The sequence below is a fragment of the Euleptes europaea genome, chromosome 6 (genome assembly GCF_029931775.1).
Source record: "Euleptes europaea isolate rEulEur1 chromosome 6, rEulEur1.hap1, whole genome shotgun sequence".
Classification (NCBI taxonomy): domain Eukaryota; kingdom Metazoa; phylum Chordata; class Lepidosauria; order Squamata; family Sphaerodactylidae; genus Euleptes; species Euleptes europaea.
In genome coordinates, this window is record NC_079317.1 from 88,402,068 (window position 1) to 88,425,095 (window position 23,028).

Genomic DNA, 23,028 nt, shown 5'->3' on the forward strand with positions numbered 1-23,028 from the left:
CAGGAATGCCATGAAATGCAGACCAAAGGGCTGTGGTGGCAAAAGAAATCTGGCAAAAATCCATTAATCAAATTCCCACTCCATTCACAATTATTTGGATTCAAGCCAATGGAAATCACCTATCTTCTTGCACAGACTCTTGCTCCTTTCGCATCAGAATTTGCGCAAGTGGAGAGGTTAACTATTTAACTCATCAGTAAAGATCTTGGTAGGCCACAGTCCTGGAGTTCTGCAAGTGAGCCTAGTGTTGCACTGGCTCTGGCAGTGGTGAGGGAGAGGCATGGGTTCACCCACCACATTCACCACAGATTGGACCTGACTGAAGACACTATGAAGGAAGCATCCAACACTCTTTCCACAGTGCTACCAACAGGATCAGCTTTGAGTGGAACTCCCTTCAGATGGAGGTGATGGGTACTTCAACCATCACCTCCACCACTGTCATGAGTCAGCCTGCAGAGAACTCCTCTGACAAAGGGGAAATAGAAGCCAGAACAGAGGGACATCCTCAGGCAGAAGTCCCACAGGAACAACCACTGGGCCTACAGCCTGCCAGAATAGAGGATCAGCCAAAGTCAGGAGATGACTCACCATGCCTGCAGCCTGCCAGCTCAAGGACTCCAGTTGGACCTGACACCTTGCAACATGCAGTGTCTCCAGAGGCCTCGCCAAGGCCACTGGAGCAGAGAAGAAAACAGGTCTGTCTGGCAATGCAGCAGAGACGGCAGAGTGCTAGACTGAAGGCTTTACAGAAGAAGCTCCTCAGTAGCAGTGATGAGGAAGAGCAGGGCTGAAGCACCACCTGTGAACTCAGCTGAATCAGCATCAGCTGGCTCTGCTACAGCAGCAGGGGAAGGGATTTAAGCCATCAGTTAGACTTGGCTGTTGTGCAAGTAACTTGTCACCAACCTCCTTGTGTACCAGCCTTGTTTCCCTGCTATACGTTGAATTCCTGGTATCCTGACTCCTTGGACTGACTTTGACTAATGCTTCGGACTTCCCTTGCCGGTACTGAGATCTTGGACTTTGCCTGAACTGTGAATGACCTAGGACTGTTCCCCGGACTACGCTTCCAGCCCTCGCTCCTTGCCTGCACCACGACAACCACAGGGACTGCTCCACTTGGATTTGGCTGGAGTTGATTCAGGAGGAGGCAATGGGTCAGCATATGCCCGTTGTTGACGCTGCTCAAGTGAATGACCCCAGTGGTGGCTGCTCAATTCAGCTTGTTCCCAGGCTATTTTATCAGGCCAATGTTTCTTCTTCTCAGTCAAGCCTCATGTGCTGCACTCACATAATTCCTCAGGGTCCCCTGAGTTTCAGGAAAAGATTTTTGTTGGGGGCAGTGGGATGCAGTACCAAGGACTTGGCAAAGATCCACTCCACAATCTTCACTCACTTCATGTTTCTCCAATATTGTTTTGAGAACATCAAAAGCCCTTGTTGGATCTAGAAGAAGAGTTGGTTTTTATATGCTGATTTTTCTCTACCTTTTTAAAGAAGAATCAAACTGGCTTACAATCTTTTTCCCTTCCTCTCCCCACAACAGACACCTTGTGAGGTAGGTGAGGCTGAGAGAGCTCTAAGAGAACTGTGACTAGCCCAAGGTCACACAGCTGGCTTCATGTGTAGGAGTGGGAAACCAACCCGGTTCACCAGATTAGCACTGCTGCTCATGTGGAAGAGCGGGGAATCAAATCTGGTTCTTCAGAGTCCACTGCTCTTAACCACTAAACCACGCTGGCTCTATGTTAAAAGGTTGTTCTATTAATGTGCTTTCTCCCAGCAGCTCCTTATTTTCTAAGTTAGCCTTGCCTAGAATTTTATAGAGAAGTAAGGAAAAGAAGAAAGTAGATACTGCCTTCAAAAGAAGTGATGTATTTCCCATCTTTTCAGGGATGTGCATACATATGCCACTAGATCTGACTGCTTGCATAAATAAATGGGTCAAAGTAAGCAGGCCTCATAGTCTAGTTCTGTATACCAGTGATAAATTTAAAATGTGCCTCTATTTGCATATGCAAATACCTAACAATATCCATGGTTACTTTTCCCATGGAAGAGATGGGAAGAACAAAGGAAGAACAATTACATAATGCTGTCTAGATCATAAAGCAACCTACCTCTTGAACAAGTCGGTTAATTTTCAACTGTTTTTCTCTTTCCAGCTTCTCTTCTTTTTCCTGGGCAAGGTTTTGCTCATATTCCATCTCCATTTTACTCTTCTTCTGTTCACTGAGACTGTCACCTTTGGATTTCTTTCTGTCTTTCCCTTTCTGTTTTTTTTTATTATTTATTACATGCATTTAGAACATTCTTTATAGGGCTTAATAGGACAAATACATGAGCATCTGTCTTAGAAAAGGTGATGTCTTAAAAAAACTGTCTTCAAAAAAAAGAATGTACAGGTGCATCTAAGCACAGTGACTGTTGGATGCGATCAATTTCTTTTCAATCAAAGCTACAGAGGCTACATTTAGTATAGCATTGAAAGGCAGACTGCCTTCTCTACAGTGCCTAAGGAAATGTTGTCACAGTTTTCTATAGCCACAGTTGTCATGGAATTGACTACCCAAATTAAGGGTCAATTCTCATCCACTGGATCCCTTGGATTTCAAAAGATGAACTGGGCAGTTCATTCTTCCTTACCTTTATTGTGTGTGTGTGTGTGTGTGCCAAATTTGGTATGCTGAATCTTTTCCAAAAGAACCAAATATCAGTACTGTTTTCAGTATTCGGTCATAGCATGTGGATGTACGACATGGATTAAAACGAAACCTACACTGCAATTTATTATTCTCTTTTCCAAATGAAGTCTATATATAGTGATGCCTTTTACATGACAGTTGCTCACGTTTCCTAGAAGTATTTTTTACTGTGTAAGAAAATAAATCAGCACTTCACACATCCAACACACCACACATTTTCAAAATAATTCAGCACACAACTGCAAACAAAAATCTCAGATTTCTATGGAAAACCAAACTGCTTCTTTTGATTTTCTTTTGAAATAATGGGAATGGAAACAAATGTAAAATAAACATGTTTGATGAAAATGAATTACTTAAAAAAATTAAACCAAACAAAATCTCATGCATTTCCCTAATACCTGCCAGACCATCACACTGGCTACCACTGATAATTTATAGGCAACTTTGGCCTTTTATGCATGGCTGTTTCTCTCGCCGTCACCTCTTTGATGTCTTTGGGTCTTTGTGTTGATCATGCATGCCGTTTCTGACAGTTAGAGGTCGCCTTGCTCTCCCCCTGCATTTCCCCCACGTTTTGAGAGACCTATTTTATCTCATATTTGAAAATGTGGCCAAAACTCGGGGAAAGGCAGGGGGAGAGCAAGGCAACCTCTGATGGTCGGAAACAGCATGCATGATCAACACAAAGACCCGAAGTTGTTGAAGGGTTGACAGTGAGTGAAACAGCCATGCATAAAAGACCATAGACTACTTATCTTAAAGTAAATCCATCCACTCCAGGGAGGATTTTGAGCATGCTGTACAGCAACAGATAGCATTTTGTCTCTTTAGAAGTGTTTGGTGTATTTATGTAGTAACAGCTGATGTTTAGGACACCAGTGCATATAGGAACATAAAATCCTGTCAAATCCTTTAAAGTCCATCTACCCTCCTAATCATTGGCATTTAAACCGCTCAATACAGTTCAAAAGAAGCAACAGTGATAAAGTACAAAAGATATTTGGCGTCTTGGATTAAAGGGCCCATAATGCCCACTGAAGTTAATGGAAGACAGGAAATATCAACATTACGCAACATCTGTTACTGAACCATAAAACAACACATTTACAGTGTGCAGCTTTCTCGGATGGGGCAGAATATCTGGACCCTTTTTACTCTGGCTTCTGACCTGGTTATGGGATTGCAACTGTCTTCACTGCCCTGATCTTCAGTTGTAGACAGCGAGAATATGACCCTGTTGATTCTCCTGGCATTCTGACAGTGCATTTCTAAGGAGAGTTGCTCCAGTCTAAGCCCATTCATTTCAGTGGGCTTAGACTGGAGTAACTCTCCTTAGGAATGCACTGTGAGCGACTTTCAGTACCACCAATCATGGTATCTATCCTTCTGACTGGAAGAGATGGGTATTTGGAGCACCATGCTTAGGTGGTTCTTATCCTGTCTGACTGGTTGGTTCCAAAAGGTGATACTGGGAGAAAACTGCTCAGCCCTGTGCTGTATAAAATATCTACTGTAAATGTTTATTGATACAGCACCAGCCAGACAAAAATATCTCCTGTAATACTCTATTTTGTCTGCCATACAGTTTGACCCGTGGTTCTGCTGGGATTTTTTGGTATGACGTTGGTTCTGTTGGACTTGTTGGTTCTGTTTGCATTGGAAGGCTTTTGGTCAGTTGCTTGCTCTTGTATGTATGGCTATTCTTTGCTCTGGGGAAAGCATGGAATTTTTTCCCCTTAGGAAACAATGGAGGATGGCTGGGGACACCTTGTTCAGGGACCCATAGAATTGGATACCTTGGTCCAGTTATTTAAAACTTGAAGGTGGGGAAGCTAGTGGACAAGCAGCAATAACTCAGCTGCAATTTTGATGTCATTTGCTTGAAAAACAGCCACTCCAACCTGCCCCCCCACCCCTAACAAAAGATTCCCCATAGGGAATACTGGACCCAAACAAATTTGGAATTCTGGGGAAAACTCAAATCCAGATACTGAACTGACAGTGGAGACCTGAATAATCTGGAATAACAATACCTGGCTTGCTGGGGTAGAGCAGGTCGTAAGTGTGACAAATAAATAAATAAAATAATTATGCCCTCCCTGAAATCTGGATCGGAAAAATATCCCCCCCAATCTGATGCACATCCCCAATAGCTACACTGAGAATATTTTATTGAAAGAGCAGAGCAGAAATGTTTGTTTAAAACAAACACACACACAAATAAAATGCATCCCATCCCTTTGGAATTAAAGTCTGATCTACTCATGCCGCAGAATAAGGTGGTAACGAGGTGACAGAGTGCTGAAGTGGAAGAATGAAATGCTCTACTTCAGCCTGCAGGTGAGGGATTACAGTTCTAAAAGTCCCCTCACATTAACCATTCCCTGTATGTAGCACCATATGTAAAGGGCTGGGCAATAATCTTTCTCCCTCATCTCATTCTACTGCCTGTGCAAGACCAGCCCTTTTCCCACTGTACTCAATGGGGCTTACTCACATATAATTAGAGTATATCACCTTTATTTATAGTTGCTGCACATCTTAACATGAACATGTCTGTGAATATGCACAATAATTCAAGAAAACAAACCCTTTCTTATTGTCTTAGTTATCAATACATGTTCATTACTTATTGGGAAAAAAACACAACTTGGATTAGAAAGCAGTTTCCACAGCAAACTTTGCCTCTAACACTAAGACAACCACACCCAACATGTTTGTACCTTGCGAATTGTGGGAAATTTTCCTTCGTAACGATAAAACCATCCAAAATCTATAAGTATGCAAAGCAGAAATACATGGCTGAGAACAATGCACTACAGATATGTGTGTCAGCCGTGTTCCATATGTAATGCTGCTAAAAAAGAAAAACACCAACCTTTGGATCAAGTACATCATAGGATGTAGTATCTTTTCTCATACCCATACCTTAACTTTGAACTAGCTTGTTGGTAACAGGGAGATATGGCTACTCATTATTCTTTATTCTGCTCTGCCTGCCTACATATTTGCACAGCCTTTTTGACACAATGTAAGATTTTTGCGACACACGTGAAGCATCTCCATACCACACCATTTGCAAAGCTTCACTATAGGTACCCGTGAAAATGGCCGTGGAGCAGAGCTGCCACTCTCAGGTGAAGCAGAAAGAGCTCTATGTTTGCAGTGTACATGGAGCTAATACTTATTTTTGAAGTAAACAATTCGATAACATGTTCTATAGCATGCAACCTTCTAGAAACAAGAACAATTTCACTTTTCCATCCTCTTCACTATTCAAAATGCTTTCCTCAATTCCAAGCCAATTAATTAATTATTGTTTATAGCCCCTCCACCCACCCACCCCCCAGCCAAAACTAGGCTCAGAGTGGGTCTGCACTGGCAATTCACTATTTAGATTGTAGATTTCTCTAGGAAATCATTTGCAATGGTTGTACAGAATGTCATCTACAAACTTAACAGCGCATTCCTGAGATTTGGCTGCAGCACCACCTCCTAAAGCCATTCCCTGCACGCTGAAAAACAAACAAACAAAGGCTTTTAGAGGCTTTTTTGTGTGAAACGGGCCCTTTTTTTCTATAGGGCAAAAAGCAGGTGCAGCCTCACTCTTCTCCACGCCGGTGTTCCCGGGGCAAAAGGGGACAGGAGGCTGCCTAATGGCAGCTCCTCTCCCCGCCCCGGGAATGCCTACCGGGACACCTCCCGGGATGCCGGCGCAGGTCTTTACGCCAGTGGGACGCTGGCGAAAGGCCCCGTTGGCGTCCCGGGGTGATGGTGCCATGGCGGCGCCCAGCATCTGGGCCTTCCCGCTGGCGATGGGGCCACTAACGCCAGTGTACGTTTTCTGGACGCTGGCATGGGGGGCCCAAATGCCAGCGCAGTGCCTTCCTGGCCTCCTAAGGGCTTTCGCCCTTCAGGCTCAGGAATGCGTTGAAATTCTACTTTAATGTGTCATGAATCTGACACTAGATCAACTCAGCACAGGACTTCAGATCTTGATGTTCAGATCAAAAATAAAATGGAATTCACTCAGCATTTACAGTTGCATATCTAGTATTCAGACCTATGCACAATAACCTGGGAGTTAGCATCATCCAGTTCTGTTGAGCTTACTTCTATGTACACATGCTTAGGATTCTGCTGTTGGTCACCTGGATGCCTAGTGAACTAAGGAGGGAGGTGGCATCTATTCCCTTTATTCTTTGAGCACCCAAAAGGACAGTAACCAAACCTATAATTAAGAATTCAATTTATTTCCTTCTTGTTCTGTATGTCCTTGCCCAGAGAACCTTGAAGCATTCCATATCAAAGCTATTCGATCATCCAGAGTTAATGCAATAAAATATTTCATTTTTACAACACATCTCCCACCATTTTATTATATCCCAAATCTATTTGGGGTTTATGTATATGTCTTGTGTGTGTGTAAAGTGCCGTCAAGTCGCAACCGACTTATGGCGACCCCTTTTGGGGTTTTCATTGCAAGAGACTAACAGAGGGGATTTGCCAGTGCCTTCCTCTGCACAGCAACCCTGGTATTCCTTGGTGGCCTCCCATCCAAATACTAACCAGGGCTGACCCTGCTTAGCTTCTGAGATCTGACGAGATCAGGCTAGCTTTAATGGTGCCTTAATTCATTCGTAGCAAGATCTCAGCCAACTATGATCACTGTTCTGGTTTTCAGTATGACAAGTGGACCCCATTAAAATATGCTGTTGAGATAGGCTACTATGGTTTCTTGGTGCACTGAAAACCTTCCTTTGTCCATAACTATTAAAAATAGGTCATTCCACTAATAAGAGAATCATGTTAGTCCAGTATTGACTGACTGTTAGGAGGAAGAGCTGTGCAGGAAGTATCAGAGTCAAGATAAAGAATCCAAGGGATTACAGCAAACCTGTTGGCTCTCTCTCAGGTTCTTTCCACTCATATCATCTGCTGCAGGCTGGTCATGTGCATCTAAATCTACTAGAGAAACAAAGGAGGAAAGAAAAAAGGGGAGAAAGAAATGATAATGCTGTGGTTCTTTTCCCCACAGAATGAAATGAATTAATGTAGAGGGAGTTCTTGGGGAAAAAATTATGCACACATTTTGGGAGGAGGAAACTTAACATGGATGAAAATTAATCTGCCTCATACCAAGTCAGTTTGTTTAGTTCACTATTGTGCTCCTTGACTTTCAGTCAATCCCCTGGATCTCAGGCTGCTTTCACACACATTAGACAATGTACTTTACAAGCACTTTAGTGATCAATCACAAGTGGATTTTCCTATTTCACATGGTGAAAGGGCATGGAGAGCACACTATCCAACATGTGTGAAAACAGCCTCAGACAAAGAAAAGTCCTTCCCCACAATAGCTGTCTCAAATCTTTTAACTGGGGATGCCAGGGACCTCCTACTTTCTTCAGGGAGAATTTGAATTCCACCTGTCCAAACCAAGACAGCATCTGAATCGATCCTGTGCAAACTGTGACCCACAGCCAGCAGGTTTTGCACTGCAGCCTACCAAGGTCTTCACAGTCCCAGGCAGGCAGCTGATCTGGAGGGTTACCATACAAGTTGTATTCATCTGGGATGGTCAAAACTTATGCAGGCCTGATTCCAAGTCCACAGACTAATCTACAACTCTGGACATTACTTTAAAGATATCCCCAAATATTATAAATATACATTTACAGGGCTGGACATGGTAATTTCCTTCTTATTTATGTTGAATATATATGATTGGGCATTTTCTCTTCTGATGAATCCAGAGGACAGAATAGGGTTGACAGATCCGCCCTGGCAACTGTGGGGATGGGAGGGGTTGCATTGCCAGAACCAGGTAGGGAAACTCATTGAGAGGTCCCTGGGGAGGACAGGGACCTCAGTGGGGTAGAATGCCATAGAGTCCACCCTCCAAAACATCTATTTTCTCCAGGGGAACTGATTTCTGTAGTCTGGGATCAGCTGTGATTCCAAGGGATCCCCAGCTCCCACCTGAATGCCGGCATCCCTAGGGCGGAAAATTCACAAGAAACTGTGAGGAGAATGGTAAGTTAAGAAAAAGTGAATAAATGTGGGAGAGGGGAAAATGAGTTGTGGATAGAGCAAGAGGGAAAGAGAAAAGATAATGTATTCTTATACACCTGCACAAGTTGTGACTCACAAGATAATGAAACCTGCTGTACAGGCCTAAGAAGGACTTGGTAGACCTCCACAATTTGTTTCCTGCCCAGGATTGCAAAAACAGGACAGGCGGAAACCTAGCAGGCCATAATATCAGGCTGGAGGCTGCATTAGGCTTGGTAGGTACCAAGTTGTGCCGGCTTGCTTTACATTAAACATATGCAAAGCCTGTGAGTGTTCTCTTCCTTCCTTTATGTATTTCTCTTCCTCTCCCGGAGACTCAAGACAGGTAACAACCTATTTTGAAGCTAATGACTGCCAAAGAAGTAAAGACAAGACAAGGACCTGTAGTTAGTCCACTGCAATAATTCAAAGCAACCGCAGAATCCAGTCTAGACACTTTCTTGTTCTGCCCAACTCTACCTCACCATAAAAGCCCTTGGGGACACTACTCTAGTCTCTCTCATAAGAGACATTTTGTAAAACTGCAGGAAAAACAGTCCATCTGCAGGTGCCTTTTCCTAACAATTATTTTATTTTATTATAGGCCACCTTTCTCACTGAGATGCACTGAGCAGTTTTGTTAATCACATGAGCTTTACAAGAAATCCCGGGCCATTTTTCTTTTAATCTCGTTTAGTTAATCTCATACTAAGGACAATGACAAGGTTGCATAGCTCTGTAACATGGTTACCTCTGGCGTATCAAGGACTGGGTGTGAAGACTCCTGTAATGATATTATAAATGAAACTGAGATGCCAGCCATCTACAACCCCAGAAACCATGGTAGCACAGCAGCATATGCTTCAGAGTCTGTTTGTAAATACTGTGAACTCTGACCTTTAAAAAAATATTAAGGGTGCTTTTGTGACCGGAGGTCTGCTGTTATGCCCAGCACAGAATCCTGCTTTAACTGTACTGGCCTAAGATTCTGGGCTACAACGTTCAAAGTGATTTTGTAGACTTGGGACTCTTCGCCAAGAAGTACAGATTGCTTGGGAATTATTTCTTGTTTGGAAAAAATATGAGCTGTACTTTTTAATCTCAGGCCATTTGTTACCAGTTCTCATGCTAACAGATCTTCTGAATCTGTATTATTTAGTCACGTTAATAGAAATGGAAAATCAAATGACTATATCAGTGATTTATTCCCATGATTCAAAAGCCCGGGTGGTTTCTAACCATGTACACATTTTGAGAGAGCTACAGGGTTGTTCAATGAAGTTCATTAAACACATTTCTACACATTAGGGTGAAAGTCATTACTTACGTCGATGTTTGGGAGGAGGAGGAGGGTGTACTTCTGCAACTACAGTTTTGGGGGGCTTTGGGGGCTCTTTATGGGTCCAGTCTTCTTCCCACTGCTTTTTAAATTTCTCTTCCTCAGCAGTTATCCTAGAAAGAAGCAAAAGTATAATTTACTTGGATTTGTTTGAAGTGTCTGACTGACTAGCAGGACTAACCTGAGCAGAAAGGTGTCTGTTGTATTTATGTAGGTAAAAGGTAAAGGTCCCCTGTGCAAGCACCGGGTCATTCCTGACCCATGGGGTGACGACACATCCCGACGTTTACGAGGCAGACTTTGTCTACGGGGTGGTTTGCCAGTGCCTTCCCCAGTCATCTTCCCTTTACCCCCAGCAAGCTGGGTACTCATTTTACTGACCTCGGAAGGATGGAAGGCTGAGTCAACCTCGAGCCGGCTACCTGAAACCGACTTCCCTCGGGATCGAACTCAGGTCGAGAGCAGAGCTTGGGCTGCAGTACTGCAGCTTACCACTCTGTGCCACGGGGTCATACTGTATTTATGTGCTAATTAAAATATTTATATTTGGCCTTTCCTCATGGCTTAAGATAGCTGAAAAAAACCACAATTTAAAACATGTGGAATTGTTTGTTTATGTGTTTTAATTGGCTTATTTTATTATTTTAAATGTTGTTTTTAATTGTTGAAATGATTGGGTGGATAGGCAGTATGGAGGGCACAGCTACAAAACGGCTGCCACTGGAGGCAGGGTCCAGCCACAAAACGATTGATGCATCTTTATTTCAGTCACACAGTAAAGATCCTTGTGCTGTGGTGACAGCTGCTGGCAGCTGCTGCCAAAGCAACATTAAAAAAATCTGCACAGCCAATGAAATCTCCATTGGCCAATCAGAAGCCTTGCTGGGCAAAAGCCCCACAGAAGCCACCCACTTTCTAATTTTTTTTGCAGACACCAGAAAAGATGTTGGCAGGCACAAAGGTGCCAATGGGAGCCATATTTACTTAATATTCAGAAATAAAATTTAAGATTAGTAGATTAATCGATTAATTAGATTGTAGATGAATAAGGAAATTTTGTGTTTCATTTACCACCCCCCATGAGTCTTATTAGGCAAAAGACTTGTTTTGATAAATCTAGATAGACATTGTGTTTATGTGTGAGAGACAAATTTTCATTTTTTCCCTGTTTTTAGTTGCAACAGCTACAATTTAGGAAAGAGTATGCCTGTGTGCCAATATTATGAAATTTGGGCATGGCTGAGGAAGTTAGTTCATGGGGAAGGCTGCAGGAACACCACTTATACCAGTTGCCCAAATTGCAGTCATTGCCCAATGTCTGGCAAATGTGGCAGCACTTGCTACATCTGCTGATTTCCTGGGGTTAGCAAAGGATCAGTAGGGCTAAGGGAAATCTTTAGAACTTGGTTTGCTTTGTTTTTAATGGGAAGTGGCTGTTTCCTATTGACTTTAATGGGACTCCAATTATTAAGAATTCCTGATTTTCTACACTCCAAATTTTAAAGGTCATAGTTTCAAATCTGAATTCCACTTTTGAGTTTTGGTGCTTGTACATATGCCTATATCCATCCTAGTGTCTCAGGATGCAATGTTATGGACATTTACTTGAAAGGACAGCCCACAGAATTTAATAGTACTTGCTTCTAAGTAAACATGCACAGGCTCACAGAGTCAACAACTTGAATGATTTGAATGATTCAATGATTGAATGATTTGAATGATTCAATTTGAATGATTCTCATTGTTGTTGTTTTTACAAAGCCACAACATCCTCTAAAACAGCAATTATAAAACACACTCCATTTTATACAGGAAAAAAAACACAGGAAAAGACAGCTTAACTGTTCCATTTCTTTACGGTATCTTTCTTCTTCCTCGGCAGCCTTCTGGGCAATCTCCAACTTTCGTCTGCAAAAAGAGAAACAGCTAAGTGATGCTTAGCATAAATATACCAATAATTTTGACCATTCAACTAAAATTCATTGAAAAGTTGTATACTAGGCATGCAATACATGATCTACCAAAGTCAAAATTCAATAACCAGCCATGCAAATCAGACAAGCAGGAATCTCCTAAACCTCATACTTTTGCTGTCTGCCCAAAAGTGCATTAAAATGTGTGTGTGTTATGTGCCGTCAAGTCGCTTCCGACTCATGGCGACCCTATGAATGAAAGTCCTCCAAAATGTCCTATCTTTGACAGTCTTGCTCAGATCTTGCAAATTGAAGGCTGTGGCTTCCTTTATTGAGTCAATCCATCTCTTGTTGGGTCTTCCTCTTTTCCTGCTGCCCTCAACTTTTCCTATCATGACGGTCTTTTCCAGTGACTCTTGTCGTCTCATGACGTGACCAAAAGGGGGGTGGTATATATCAAGCAGTGGGAAGGATGAAATTTGTGCTGGTGGGCTCTTTTCAGTTTCTGGAGGCTAACATTTGTATTCCTATGCCCTGAGATGTTACATCTCAACTAGGTTTTTTTTTAAATGACAGTTTCTTGTCTACCCTACACTTCGCTACAAAAACATCTGTGCTTGGTGAACACCAAATGAGCACTTGAGTATGAAATCAAGAAATGAGACATATAAGATTTCCAGGGCATCCTTGAGAAAGTAAGTAGGTGTTATGTGAAGGACAGGAGGCAGTCCTGCCCTCCCCAGGGGAAAAACAGCCACTCAGCTAAGCCTAAGGGAGTGCTGCTCCAGCATACAATTGCCTTTCAGAAGGGAGGGTGAATGTTGGAGGGAAGTTCAGCAGCAGTTTAGACCTGCCTCTTGGAGACAACAGTGATAGATTTGGGTCTGCCTCAGCAAAACAGTAGACAGTTTGAAGGGTAGCTCTGCCTGGTAGCATGGAAGAGTAGTTTAACTCTACCTCTGGGAAACAGAGTACCTGATTCTTAGGCCTGTCTCTGGTAATGAGCAGACCTTGTACCATTTGTTCTGACTCTTGGGAAAGGGCAGGCTGGTGTGGGTGGAATCCTGTGTGTGAGAGAGGATCCAACCTAGTAGATAGTCAGTCAAGGCCTGTTTGTACAAGAAAGCATTAAATAAAATTCAAATCACACACTGAAGCCATAACCAGCTTAAATGTCTGCGTCTCAGCCAGGTTCCTCCTCTGACTGTCTGGAGACCTGTGTTGCTGATCTGTTCTTTGAAACCAACCAACAAATAAATAAATCTTAGTTATTTATATACAACTCCTGACTCAGTGACCTCCGTGTTCTACTTGCTTACCACAAAACTTATCTCGCAGCAGCGAAGCCAAAGCCTTAATACTTGCTACCTTAAGAACATTTGGTATTTGAAGGGAAAGTTTACAGTTTTAAACAAACCTGGGTCCCCAAAATCATAGGAGGCAGCGTGGGTCCCTCCAGGTGGTAGAAAAGGCCTGTTACAGTAGCTCTCAGGTTAAAGTCTGACAAAGTTAGCAGAGAGGGCTTATAGAACAGTCAAGGCTTGGAGGTGCTTTATTCATCAGGCTAATTTATGAAGGCCATTGTCGAAAGCATGTCTAGCAAATTGCCATGTAGGCTAATAATATTTTAAAGATTTTTCATATTTAGTATTCTTCTATTTAGTATTATTCTATTTAATACTACTCTCTTCTTTATAACATTTTATTCATATTGTATTTACTAATAAAATGTTGTGTTACTATACATTTTACATTTTGTTCAGATCAATGTAGTTTTTTCTTTGACTAGTCATCTCAATACTTCCTTGTTTTTCAGACAGGCAAGCATCATAGTGAATTCATTAGCATCTTTACATGATCAGTGCTGTTGTCTATGGACTGGCAAAGAGGCACAGAATGTTTGAAACACACACACACACACTGAGCAGTTGAAGAAAACACCTACTAAGGAACCAGAACATAACAAAGGAGAAAAGATACCCAAATCTCTCTAGCCTTATCTTCTTTCTCTCCCCTGAACAATCACTAAATGTTTTATACTATACTATTCAAAATAAAGCTTTCAACGCACCATTTATTAAGAAATTTATTGTAATACCTCAACACCATAAAAGTCAATGATGTAGACATTTCAATGCTCTCCAACAGAAAACAATTAACATTAACTAAGAAGCTTGAAGCAATTATAACAATATTCAATGATGGTCATCCAAACAGTTAACTTATCAGACCATGCCTATCACAAGCTCTTACAGTCTCTCTTTTTCTTGCTGCTCTTTCACAATTTTATTGGTCTCTAGTGCAAGCCGCTTCTGACGCATCAGCTCTTGGCGTTCCATCTCATGTTGGTACTCCTCCCGCTGCTTCTCCTCTTCAGTCATAAACAACTCTCTTCCCTAAATATTATTTAAAAGCCATATCAATTACATTTTTCTAGCAAATATTTCTATGACTCCCCATAACGCCAGAATTTCATGGCATTCCTTTCCCCAATGAATATCTGTATAGCCACATACTTTTTCTAAAAGTTGATTACGATCACTTTCATCCTTTTTCTAAACATTGATTACGATAACTTTCATCCTGAGATCTATCAATATAACTATTTTGTAGTTTGTATGTTTACGGTTTTGAAAAAAATCTGGTGATTTTTAATATATAAACGCATAACTATTAATTTCATAAATATAATATAATTATAAAATATCTATAACTGTTACATACAATGCAAAAATAATTATTAAAACAGTTTGTTAGAGTTTTAAATCAAAACGGCAAGTGTAGAAAACTTTTCAAGTTTCAAATTTTGGCATAATCTCTGAGGATCCTAGATTGTTAGTATAAAGACCAAGCGCTGAACGTGGAAAATTCCATATGCATATTATAATTTGAATGTATAAAATGTTTCAGCTTTAAAACTGGATTACTTTTCACTGATGTATGTAAGGGACTTGAGACTTGATGCTGTTGCTGTCTGCAAGATGTACACAAAATTTCACTTGTGGCGGCCTCTCCTCTATTTTCCTGTTACTGCTTGTCTTCACACTGAGTAGTGTGAACACAGCATTCAGAGATGTTATTCTTAGCTGGTGATATTAACATTCTGTGTTAGTAAGCAAAGATCCAAAGAAGCGAGAATATATTTCAGGAATTAGGTTATCCAAACTAGTGTTTTTCCTTGCTGTCCGAGGACTATGGGCTGAGGACTGATATAAAGTAAGCTACTACTCAACTTTTCTAAACATATAACCATTTTATTAACAAAGAACAAGATTTTATTGGGAAAACATTTTTTGTTGGAAAAAACATGGCCACAACCAAAATTAATGGTCCCGCTGGGAGTAGAGGATGACGGTATGTGGGATACACCGGGGCTTGCGCCACTTGGTGTTCCCCCGTCACTCAGGTAGAGGCCAAACCTGCCATCCACTATGCTGCAACTCAACACCCTTGGCCTCCCCCAAAACCCCTTATTGAGGTCCCCCAGTTGGAGGAAGGGGCACACAGGCCGCTTCCCCCCATCAAAACCATCCAGCCCCATGCGTAAACCGCCTTAGTTGTGACAAATATAGCATAACATCAATACCTATAGCCCCTAGGGAGGGAGGGTGGGCCAAAGCCGGAGACAGACTGAGGCGACGGGCAGGGGCCGCCGGGACATACGCAGAGCAGTGGGGGAGGGGGCCGAGTGAAGCCTCCCCACTGCTCAGCAACAGCCTCCAGCCCTGCCTGACTGGCTGGGAGTAATTGGCTCCCTAGACCAATCAGCGAGACCCCGGGAGCCAAGACCGGGAGAGCAAGGCTGCTCAGCCGCTCTCATCCCCCCGCCCCAGACACCAAAGCTGGCTCCGGGGAAGTCCGGAACCGTTTTCTTGTTCATTTGAAACAAGAAAGTTAGCTGAAAACATGCATGTTGAATGTTTGGTAAAAGGATTTGCTAGATGAAAACATTGGGAATGCTCTTTAAGTAGCTAAATGATTGATAAATCTTTACAGGGCAGCAGTATGTTCTTGTAGGCTACAATAAACATAACTCTTTCTGTAACCAGAAAGTTAAACTCTTTTGGTGGCTACTTCACTGTGTTGTCTACCATTACTAATGGCTGGTTTATATCATGCGATAACAACTATGAGGGCCAGTGTGGTGTAGTGGTTAAGAGTGGTGGACTCTAATCTGGAGAACCACGTTTGATTCCACATGAGCAACGGGTGCTAATCTGGTGAACCAAGTTAGTTTCTCCACTACTACACATGAAGCCAGCTGGGTGACCTTACGCTAGTCACAGCTCTCAGAGCTCTCTCAGCCCCATTTACCTTACAGGGTGCTTGTTGTGGGTAGGGGAAGGGAGGGTGATTGTAAGATGGTTTGATTCTTCTTTAAATGGTAGAGAAAGTCAGCATATAAAAACCAACTCTTCTTCTATGGAATAAGAAGTTAGCTGCAGCCACCTTGGAATGATTTTGGTATGGCTGGTGACAGGAGTGAGAATAGTGAGGGACCCGCTGAGGCTCATAGTTTGCCAGAGAGTTGCCACCTATCAAAGCACTTCAACCATGCATACCCAACAGGAAGTGGAAGATCACCCCAAAGACTACTGCAACAACATGAGGGCCTCTTGGATGTTCTCCCATTTCCTGGAAGGAATGGTATCAAGTGGAGCTAGTAGAATGTGGTGTTCTCATGAAAGTCTTACATTCTGCTCGCTCCAGATTACTCTCCAACTAAGAAACGGGAGATTTTTTTTCTAGAGCAATCTCTCATTCCCTGGTTGAAGTTGCTGAGGTAGCAACTCCCTAGCTCTTTTTAATTTTTCGTCACTGATCCCAGAGAGGTAGGTAGGTAGAGGGTACATGTGTAGACAACTGGGGATCCATCAGAGGTATAGGGAGTGGAAAAGATGATACAAGGTGGCAGTCACAAGGTGGCAGTCACAGCATCTTTCCCAGGAGACCCTAAAACCAAGAGCTTATCCCTGTATGGTCAACACTTGTTCAGTGTCTTGAAACCCTCTCACAAAGCATACAATGAGAAGAATAACTTAACTCTTTTTTTTTGAAGTGACATGTTTTCTTATTTGCCAGTATCCCAAATAGTTCTTATCCATATTCCAGTTTAGCACATTTTAGTCCACTGAAACATGCCAGACATTCTCTTAGGGTTAATTCTAGTGGTGCTCTTTAAAAAATGCACAATTGCTGAAGATGTTCAGAAATATAATATGCACAGCAAGCCAGAACCAGCTAGAGGCAAAGATTAGTGAACCATTTATGTCTATTAATGGTTGAAATGCAGATGTCAACAGTTACTTAAGTGCAATTGCAATGATACTTTCCTGGGAGTAAGCCCCCCCCCCCAAATAAAATTTCTGAGTAGACCTGTTTAGACTCCTAAATCCAAGAACACTGAGTCTGATAAGGATCTGAGAAACGAGAGTGAGGGTATAGATGTTTCTCATTCAAAGTTGCAGCTCTTAGTGATTCCAGTGTATCTCCTGCTAGTAAATGTATGATTCTGCAATTTTGTCCATTTATGTTAATGCCTAATAAAGGTAATGAATGAATGAAATGAAATGTACATATAGGATCAGCATGCATTTCATCCCTTTACTACTATATTCAAGGACTTTCTAGATTTTTACAGAACGTTTGCTTATCGATATGAGATCAACACTTACAGCGCCTGTTACAACAGTGATGGTCAGAGTTGGACTGCTTTTCAACATCTTCACAGCCTGAAAAAAGGAGAGAGAGAAATCATTTGTATATGTAGACCTTGCAACAGTACTTAACACTAATGTGTTGCCATCTTTTCTTTGGTAAGTGAAGTAAGCTACTATTAGATTATAAACTTTGGGAATTAGATCAATGTAGATGTCCCCTATGACATCAGAGAGTTACTTCCAACCCCACTGTTACCATGCTTGTTCTCTGTGCCAAGTTACACTGCTTTGTGGTTTACAGTAATAAAAGCTGTGGCCAGCCCAGAATGGCTAACATATGCTACTACACTTACATTCTTAATGGCTTCAAGATGCTAGCCCAATGGCATAGGCTGCAATGTTGCGATACTACATCATTACACTTACTATTCAAACAGTACAGCTTTAAATTTAACCTTGGTGCCAAACTACAAGTAATTGTGTGTGTGTGGGGGGGTATGGGTTCATCCTGTGGCTGCTGGTGGCATTTTGAAAGAATGTATAGGGTGTTTTTTTTTTTTTTTTAGTGAATGGAAATTTTATTGTATATAGCCACTGGCCTTCACAGTTTGCTAAAACAAATAAATAAAATACAAATACAATAGATTCACAAGTAAAACATTAAATAGATAATGGGGTATACTAAAAGAAAAGTAGATGCTCCTTCCGATATCACATTAGACCTTATTTTCTTTGCTGCAAGAGCAAACAAAGAGACTCTATATGATGCATATGCATCAATATCAGATAACAGAAATATAACTTTCTCTGCATCCGAGTGTGTATTGATACTGAATAATATTCCTGCCAAAAATTTAGCCCTGTAGTTCTTTAAAAATTGCTATAGGGCCCTCAGATTGGCCATGTGGCACGGTGGCCCTAGCATGCCTTTTCAGGTGCAGAAACAGCTCTCCATGGCTGTTCCTACACTTGAAAAGAACAGGGGTGGGAAAACAAGAGTATCTGCAGCCACCAATGCCCAGTCTGGATCGGAGTCTCGCAGCATTTTTTAAAGAACTACAAATGCTTTTAAAATGGCATCAGCAGCCACAGGATGGCTCCCTGCCCATCACTTGTAGAGTGGGCCAAAGTTTTATCATTACGGGTTAAGGTGCTTGAAAGAGTACAGACAGATAAAGCAGCCAGAATGCAGACAGGTAAAGCAGCCAGATAAAGATGTTTATATTTTTCCAGCCTTTGGCTATAGATAAAGTATATTACTTTTAACCCTCTGGTTTATTTTATTGTTATACTCTTTTAATGTTGCATGTCACTTCATTTATTGATTTTGTGTTTGCATTTATTGACGATTTCTAATTGTGCTTTTAATATTACTGTGTGCCTCCTCAGGAAATTTTTGCTCAGGGAGGCCATAAAAATGTCTTCACTTAGTTAGTTCATAGCATCAGCCATGGTATTCTTCTGTGCACCTTGTAGAATTGGAAGGCATCACTTTTTAGTGGTTCTGCAAGTCTCAGAAGATGATCTCCTTGGTAGTTCCTCAAGACTTAATTTTGTTTCCCGTGCTCTTCAATATCTACCTGAGATCAGGGATATTGAGAGTAATCATGGGCCACCAGAATAAGGTTCCCTCTAGGCCCTTCCTTACATCACCCAGACTCAACCCAAACGTTTAAGGAAAAACTAATCTTATATCTTGCTGCAAGCATGAACAGACTAATAATCAAATATTACCCCCTCCACATTTTATTCCTCACATTTATAACCCATACGTCCTCCAGGGACCTCAGGGAAATATTCATTTTGTTTACTAGGCTGAGGACAAATTATTTTCATTACCTCTTTGTGGTCCACATTTGAAAAGTCCATTCCATTTACTTCAACAATCTGATCACCAACCTAAGGGTAAGCAAGCAAGCAAACAAACAACATATATGAAATTGTAATATACTTCTTATTTGGCTTATTATAATGTACTTAATAATTAATCTCAAATTTTGTGTTTTTGCTTGGAATTCTGAGCAACGTCACTGTATTTGGTTGCTCCAATAATGGAAGGATAGCTATTAGTATGGATTCAAAATAAAAACTTTCCTACAACTGAATGGGCAGGTTTACATTTCTACTCACCTCTAATCCTACTTCTGCACATAGAGAATGTGGTTTAACATTACTTATGAAAATGCCTGGTTTTTGTGTAGGACCACTGGATATACTAGAATAAACAATAACAATAAATTATATAAATTATATTATACAGTAGTGTATAAACAATCTTTATTATGATCTTAGCATAACACAAACAGGATGTATTCCTCTTTCAGAATGAAACCATGACCCTTCCCAACTGCAGCGGTTTTGGGAGGGGGGGGGGTTTCTGTATGACACCGATCTACCTTCTTGGTTTTCCTCAGCTCGGCTGCTTTGGTTTGGTATGGTCTTTCCTGAAAAATCACATCCAGAGTAGGTGTGGGAAAAGTGGGGAAAGTGGGATTGGGAAGGTGCAGATTTCTGCTCTCCAGCGCCATTTCATAAGAACATAAGAATGAAAGAAAGGCCCTGCTGGATCAGACCAAGGCCCATCAAGTCCAGCAGTCTGTTCACACAGTGGCCAACCAGGTGCCTCTAGGAAGCCACTAACAAGACGACTGCAGCAGCACCATCCTGCCTGTGTTCCACCGCACCCAAAATAATAGGCATGCTCCTCTGATACTAGAGAGAATAGGTATGCAGTATGACTAATATCCATTCTAACTAACAGCCATGAATACCCCTCTCCTCCATGAATATATCCACTCCCCTCTTAAAGCCCTCCAAACTGGCAGCCATCACCACATCCTGGGGCAGGGAGTTCCACAATTTAACTATGCGTTGTGTGGAAAAATACTTCCTTTTATCTGTTTTGAATCTCTCACCCTCCAGCTTTAGCAGATGATCCCGTGTTCTAGTATTATGGGAGAGGGAGAAAAACATCTCCCTGTCCACTCTCTCCAAACCATGCATAATTTTATAGACCTCTATCATGTCTCCCCTCAGCCGCCTTCTTTCCAAGCTAAACAGCCCTAAGTGTCTTAACCGCTCCCCATAGGACAGTTGCTCTAGTCCCCTAATCATTTTGGTTGCTCTTTTCTGCACCTTCTCAAGCTCTGTAATATCCTTTTTTAGGTGTGGTGACCAGAACTGTACACAGTATTCCAAGTGTGGTCTCACCATAGATTTGTACAAGGGCAGTATGATATCAGCAGTTTTATTCTCTATTCCTCATCTAATTATAGCCAGCATGGAATTTGCCTTTTTTACAGCAGCCGCACACTGGGTTGACATCTTCATTGAGCTATCCACTACCACCCCAAGATCCTTTTCTTGGTCTGTCGCTGCCAGCACAGATCCCATCAGTGTATATGTGAAGTTGGGATTTTTTGTCCCAATATGCATCACTTTACACTTACTCACATTGAATCTCATTTGCCATTTTAATGCCCATTCTTCCAGTATGCAGAGATCCTTCTGGAGCTCTTCACAGTCCGATTTTGTTTTAACCACCCTAAATAATGGTGTCATCTGCAAACTTGGCTACTTCACTGTTTAACCCCAACTCCAGGTCATTGATGAACAGGTTGAAAAGCACCGGTCCCAACACAGATCCCTGAGGCACCCCACTGCTCACATCCCGCCATTGGGAGAACTGACCATTGATTCCTACTCTCTGCTTCCTATTTTTCAGCCAGCTCTCAATCCATAAGAGGACTTGCCCTCTTATCCCGTGACTATGAAGTTTGCTTAGCAGTCTTTGGTGGGGGACTTTGTCAAAAGCTTTTGGGAAATCCAAATACACAATATCCACAGGCTCATTCCTGTCCACATGCTTATTTTCAAAAAACTCTAATAGGTTAGTGAGACAGGACCTACCCTTACAGAAGCCATCTTGGGTTTTGCCCAGCAGACCTTGCCCTTCTATATGCTTGACAATTCTATCTTTAATAATGCTTTCCACTAATTTACCCGGAACAGACGTTAAGCTAACTGGCCTGTAATTTCCTGGGTCCCCCCTGGAACCTTTTTTATAAATGGGTGTTACATTGGCCATTCTCCAGTCCTCTGGTACAGAGGCTGATCGAAGTTCAGCATATCTTTGTTAGAAGTTACATATCTTTGTTAGAAGTTCAGCAATTTCCCATTTGAGTTCTTGAAGAACTCTAGGATGAATACCGTCTGGTCCCTGTGCCTTGTTAGTTTGCAGTTTGTCTAGACGTTCTAGGACTTCCTGCCTTGTTACCACTATTTGCCTCAGTTCCTCATTTTCCCCTCTCCAAAATCTCTGTTCAGGAGAAGGAATCTGCCCTGTATCTTCAACAGTGAAGACAGATGAGAAGAATTCATTTAGTTTTTCAGCAATCGCTTTATCCTCCCTTAGAGTTCCTTTACTTCCATTGTCATCCAATGGTCCAACCACTTCCCTAGCTGGTTTCCTACTCCTAATATACTTAAAGAATTTCTTATTGTTTGTTTTGATGTGTTTAGCAATATGCCCCTCAAAATCTTTTTTTGCATCTCTAATTATCTGCTTGCATTTCCTTTGTGCAAGTTTGTGTTTGGTTCTGCTCGCCTCGTTTGGGCAAACCTTCCAGTCTCTGAAGGAAGACTTTTTTTCTCTAATTGCTTCCTTCACCTTACCCGTTAGCCATGGTGGTGACCTCTTGGACTTATTACTACCTTTCCTGACCTGCAGTATACAAGCTAGCTGAGCCTCTAGTAATATGGACTTGAGTAACCCCCAAGCCTTTTCAAGAGATTTAACCCTCCTAACTGTTCCTTTCAACTTCCTCTTTACCAGTTTTCTCATTTTAGAGAAGTTCCCTCTTTTAAAGTCAAAGGTAATTGTGTGAGATTTCCCAGTCACTTTCCCACTTACATATAAATTAAATTTGATGCCATTGTGATCACTACTGCCAACTGGCTCAACTACATCTACATCCCGCACTAAATCACTGGCAGCACCATAGAGTATTAAATCCAGGATCACCTCCCCTCTGGTTGGGTCTATGACCAACTGTTCGGGTGCACAGTCGTTTAGGATGACTAAAATTTTTATCTCTTTGGCTTGACTGGAGCATACATTTATCCAATCAATATGAGGGAAGTTGAAGTCTCCCATTATTACTACTTCATTACCTTTACAAGCTTCCCTAATTTCATTCTCCATCTCAAGATCACCCTGAGCCATTTGGTCAGTGGGCCGATAGAACGTCCCCAGTACTAAAACTCCTTTGGAGCCCGGAATCGTCACCCATAAGGATTCTGTGGACGAGTCTGCCCTTTTTATGGTCTCTAGCTTATTAGACACTATGCCT

General features: G+C 41.8%; 1 protein-coding gene across 1 annotated transcript in view; it reads right to left on the bottom strand.

Annotated features, from left to right (window-relative positions):
* Positions 1-23,028, bottom strand: part of USH1C (USH1 protein network component harmonin) — an 81,340-nt gene that overhangs the window by 23,177 nt on the left and 35,135 nt on the right. The window contains exons 9-15 of the mRNA XM_056850969.1: positions 19,808-19,892; positions 19,517-19,576; positions 17,693-17,749; positions 14,271-14,413; positions 11,947-12,012; positions 10,093-10,217; positions 7,609-7,679 (exon numbers count right to left, since the gene is read on the bottom strand). Coding sequence (XP_056706947.1) covers positions 7,609-7,679; positions 10,093-10,217; positions 11,947-12,012; positions 14,271-14,413; positions 17,693-17,749; positions 19,517-19,576; positions 19,808-19,892 — 607 coding nt within the window. The remainder of the gene's footprint in view (positions 1-7,608; positions 7,680-10,092; positions 10,218-11,946; positions 12,013-14,270; positions 14,414-17,692; positions 17,750-19,516; positions 19,577-19,807; positions 19,893-23,028) is intronic.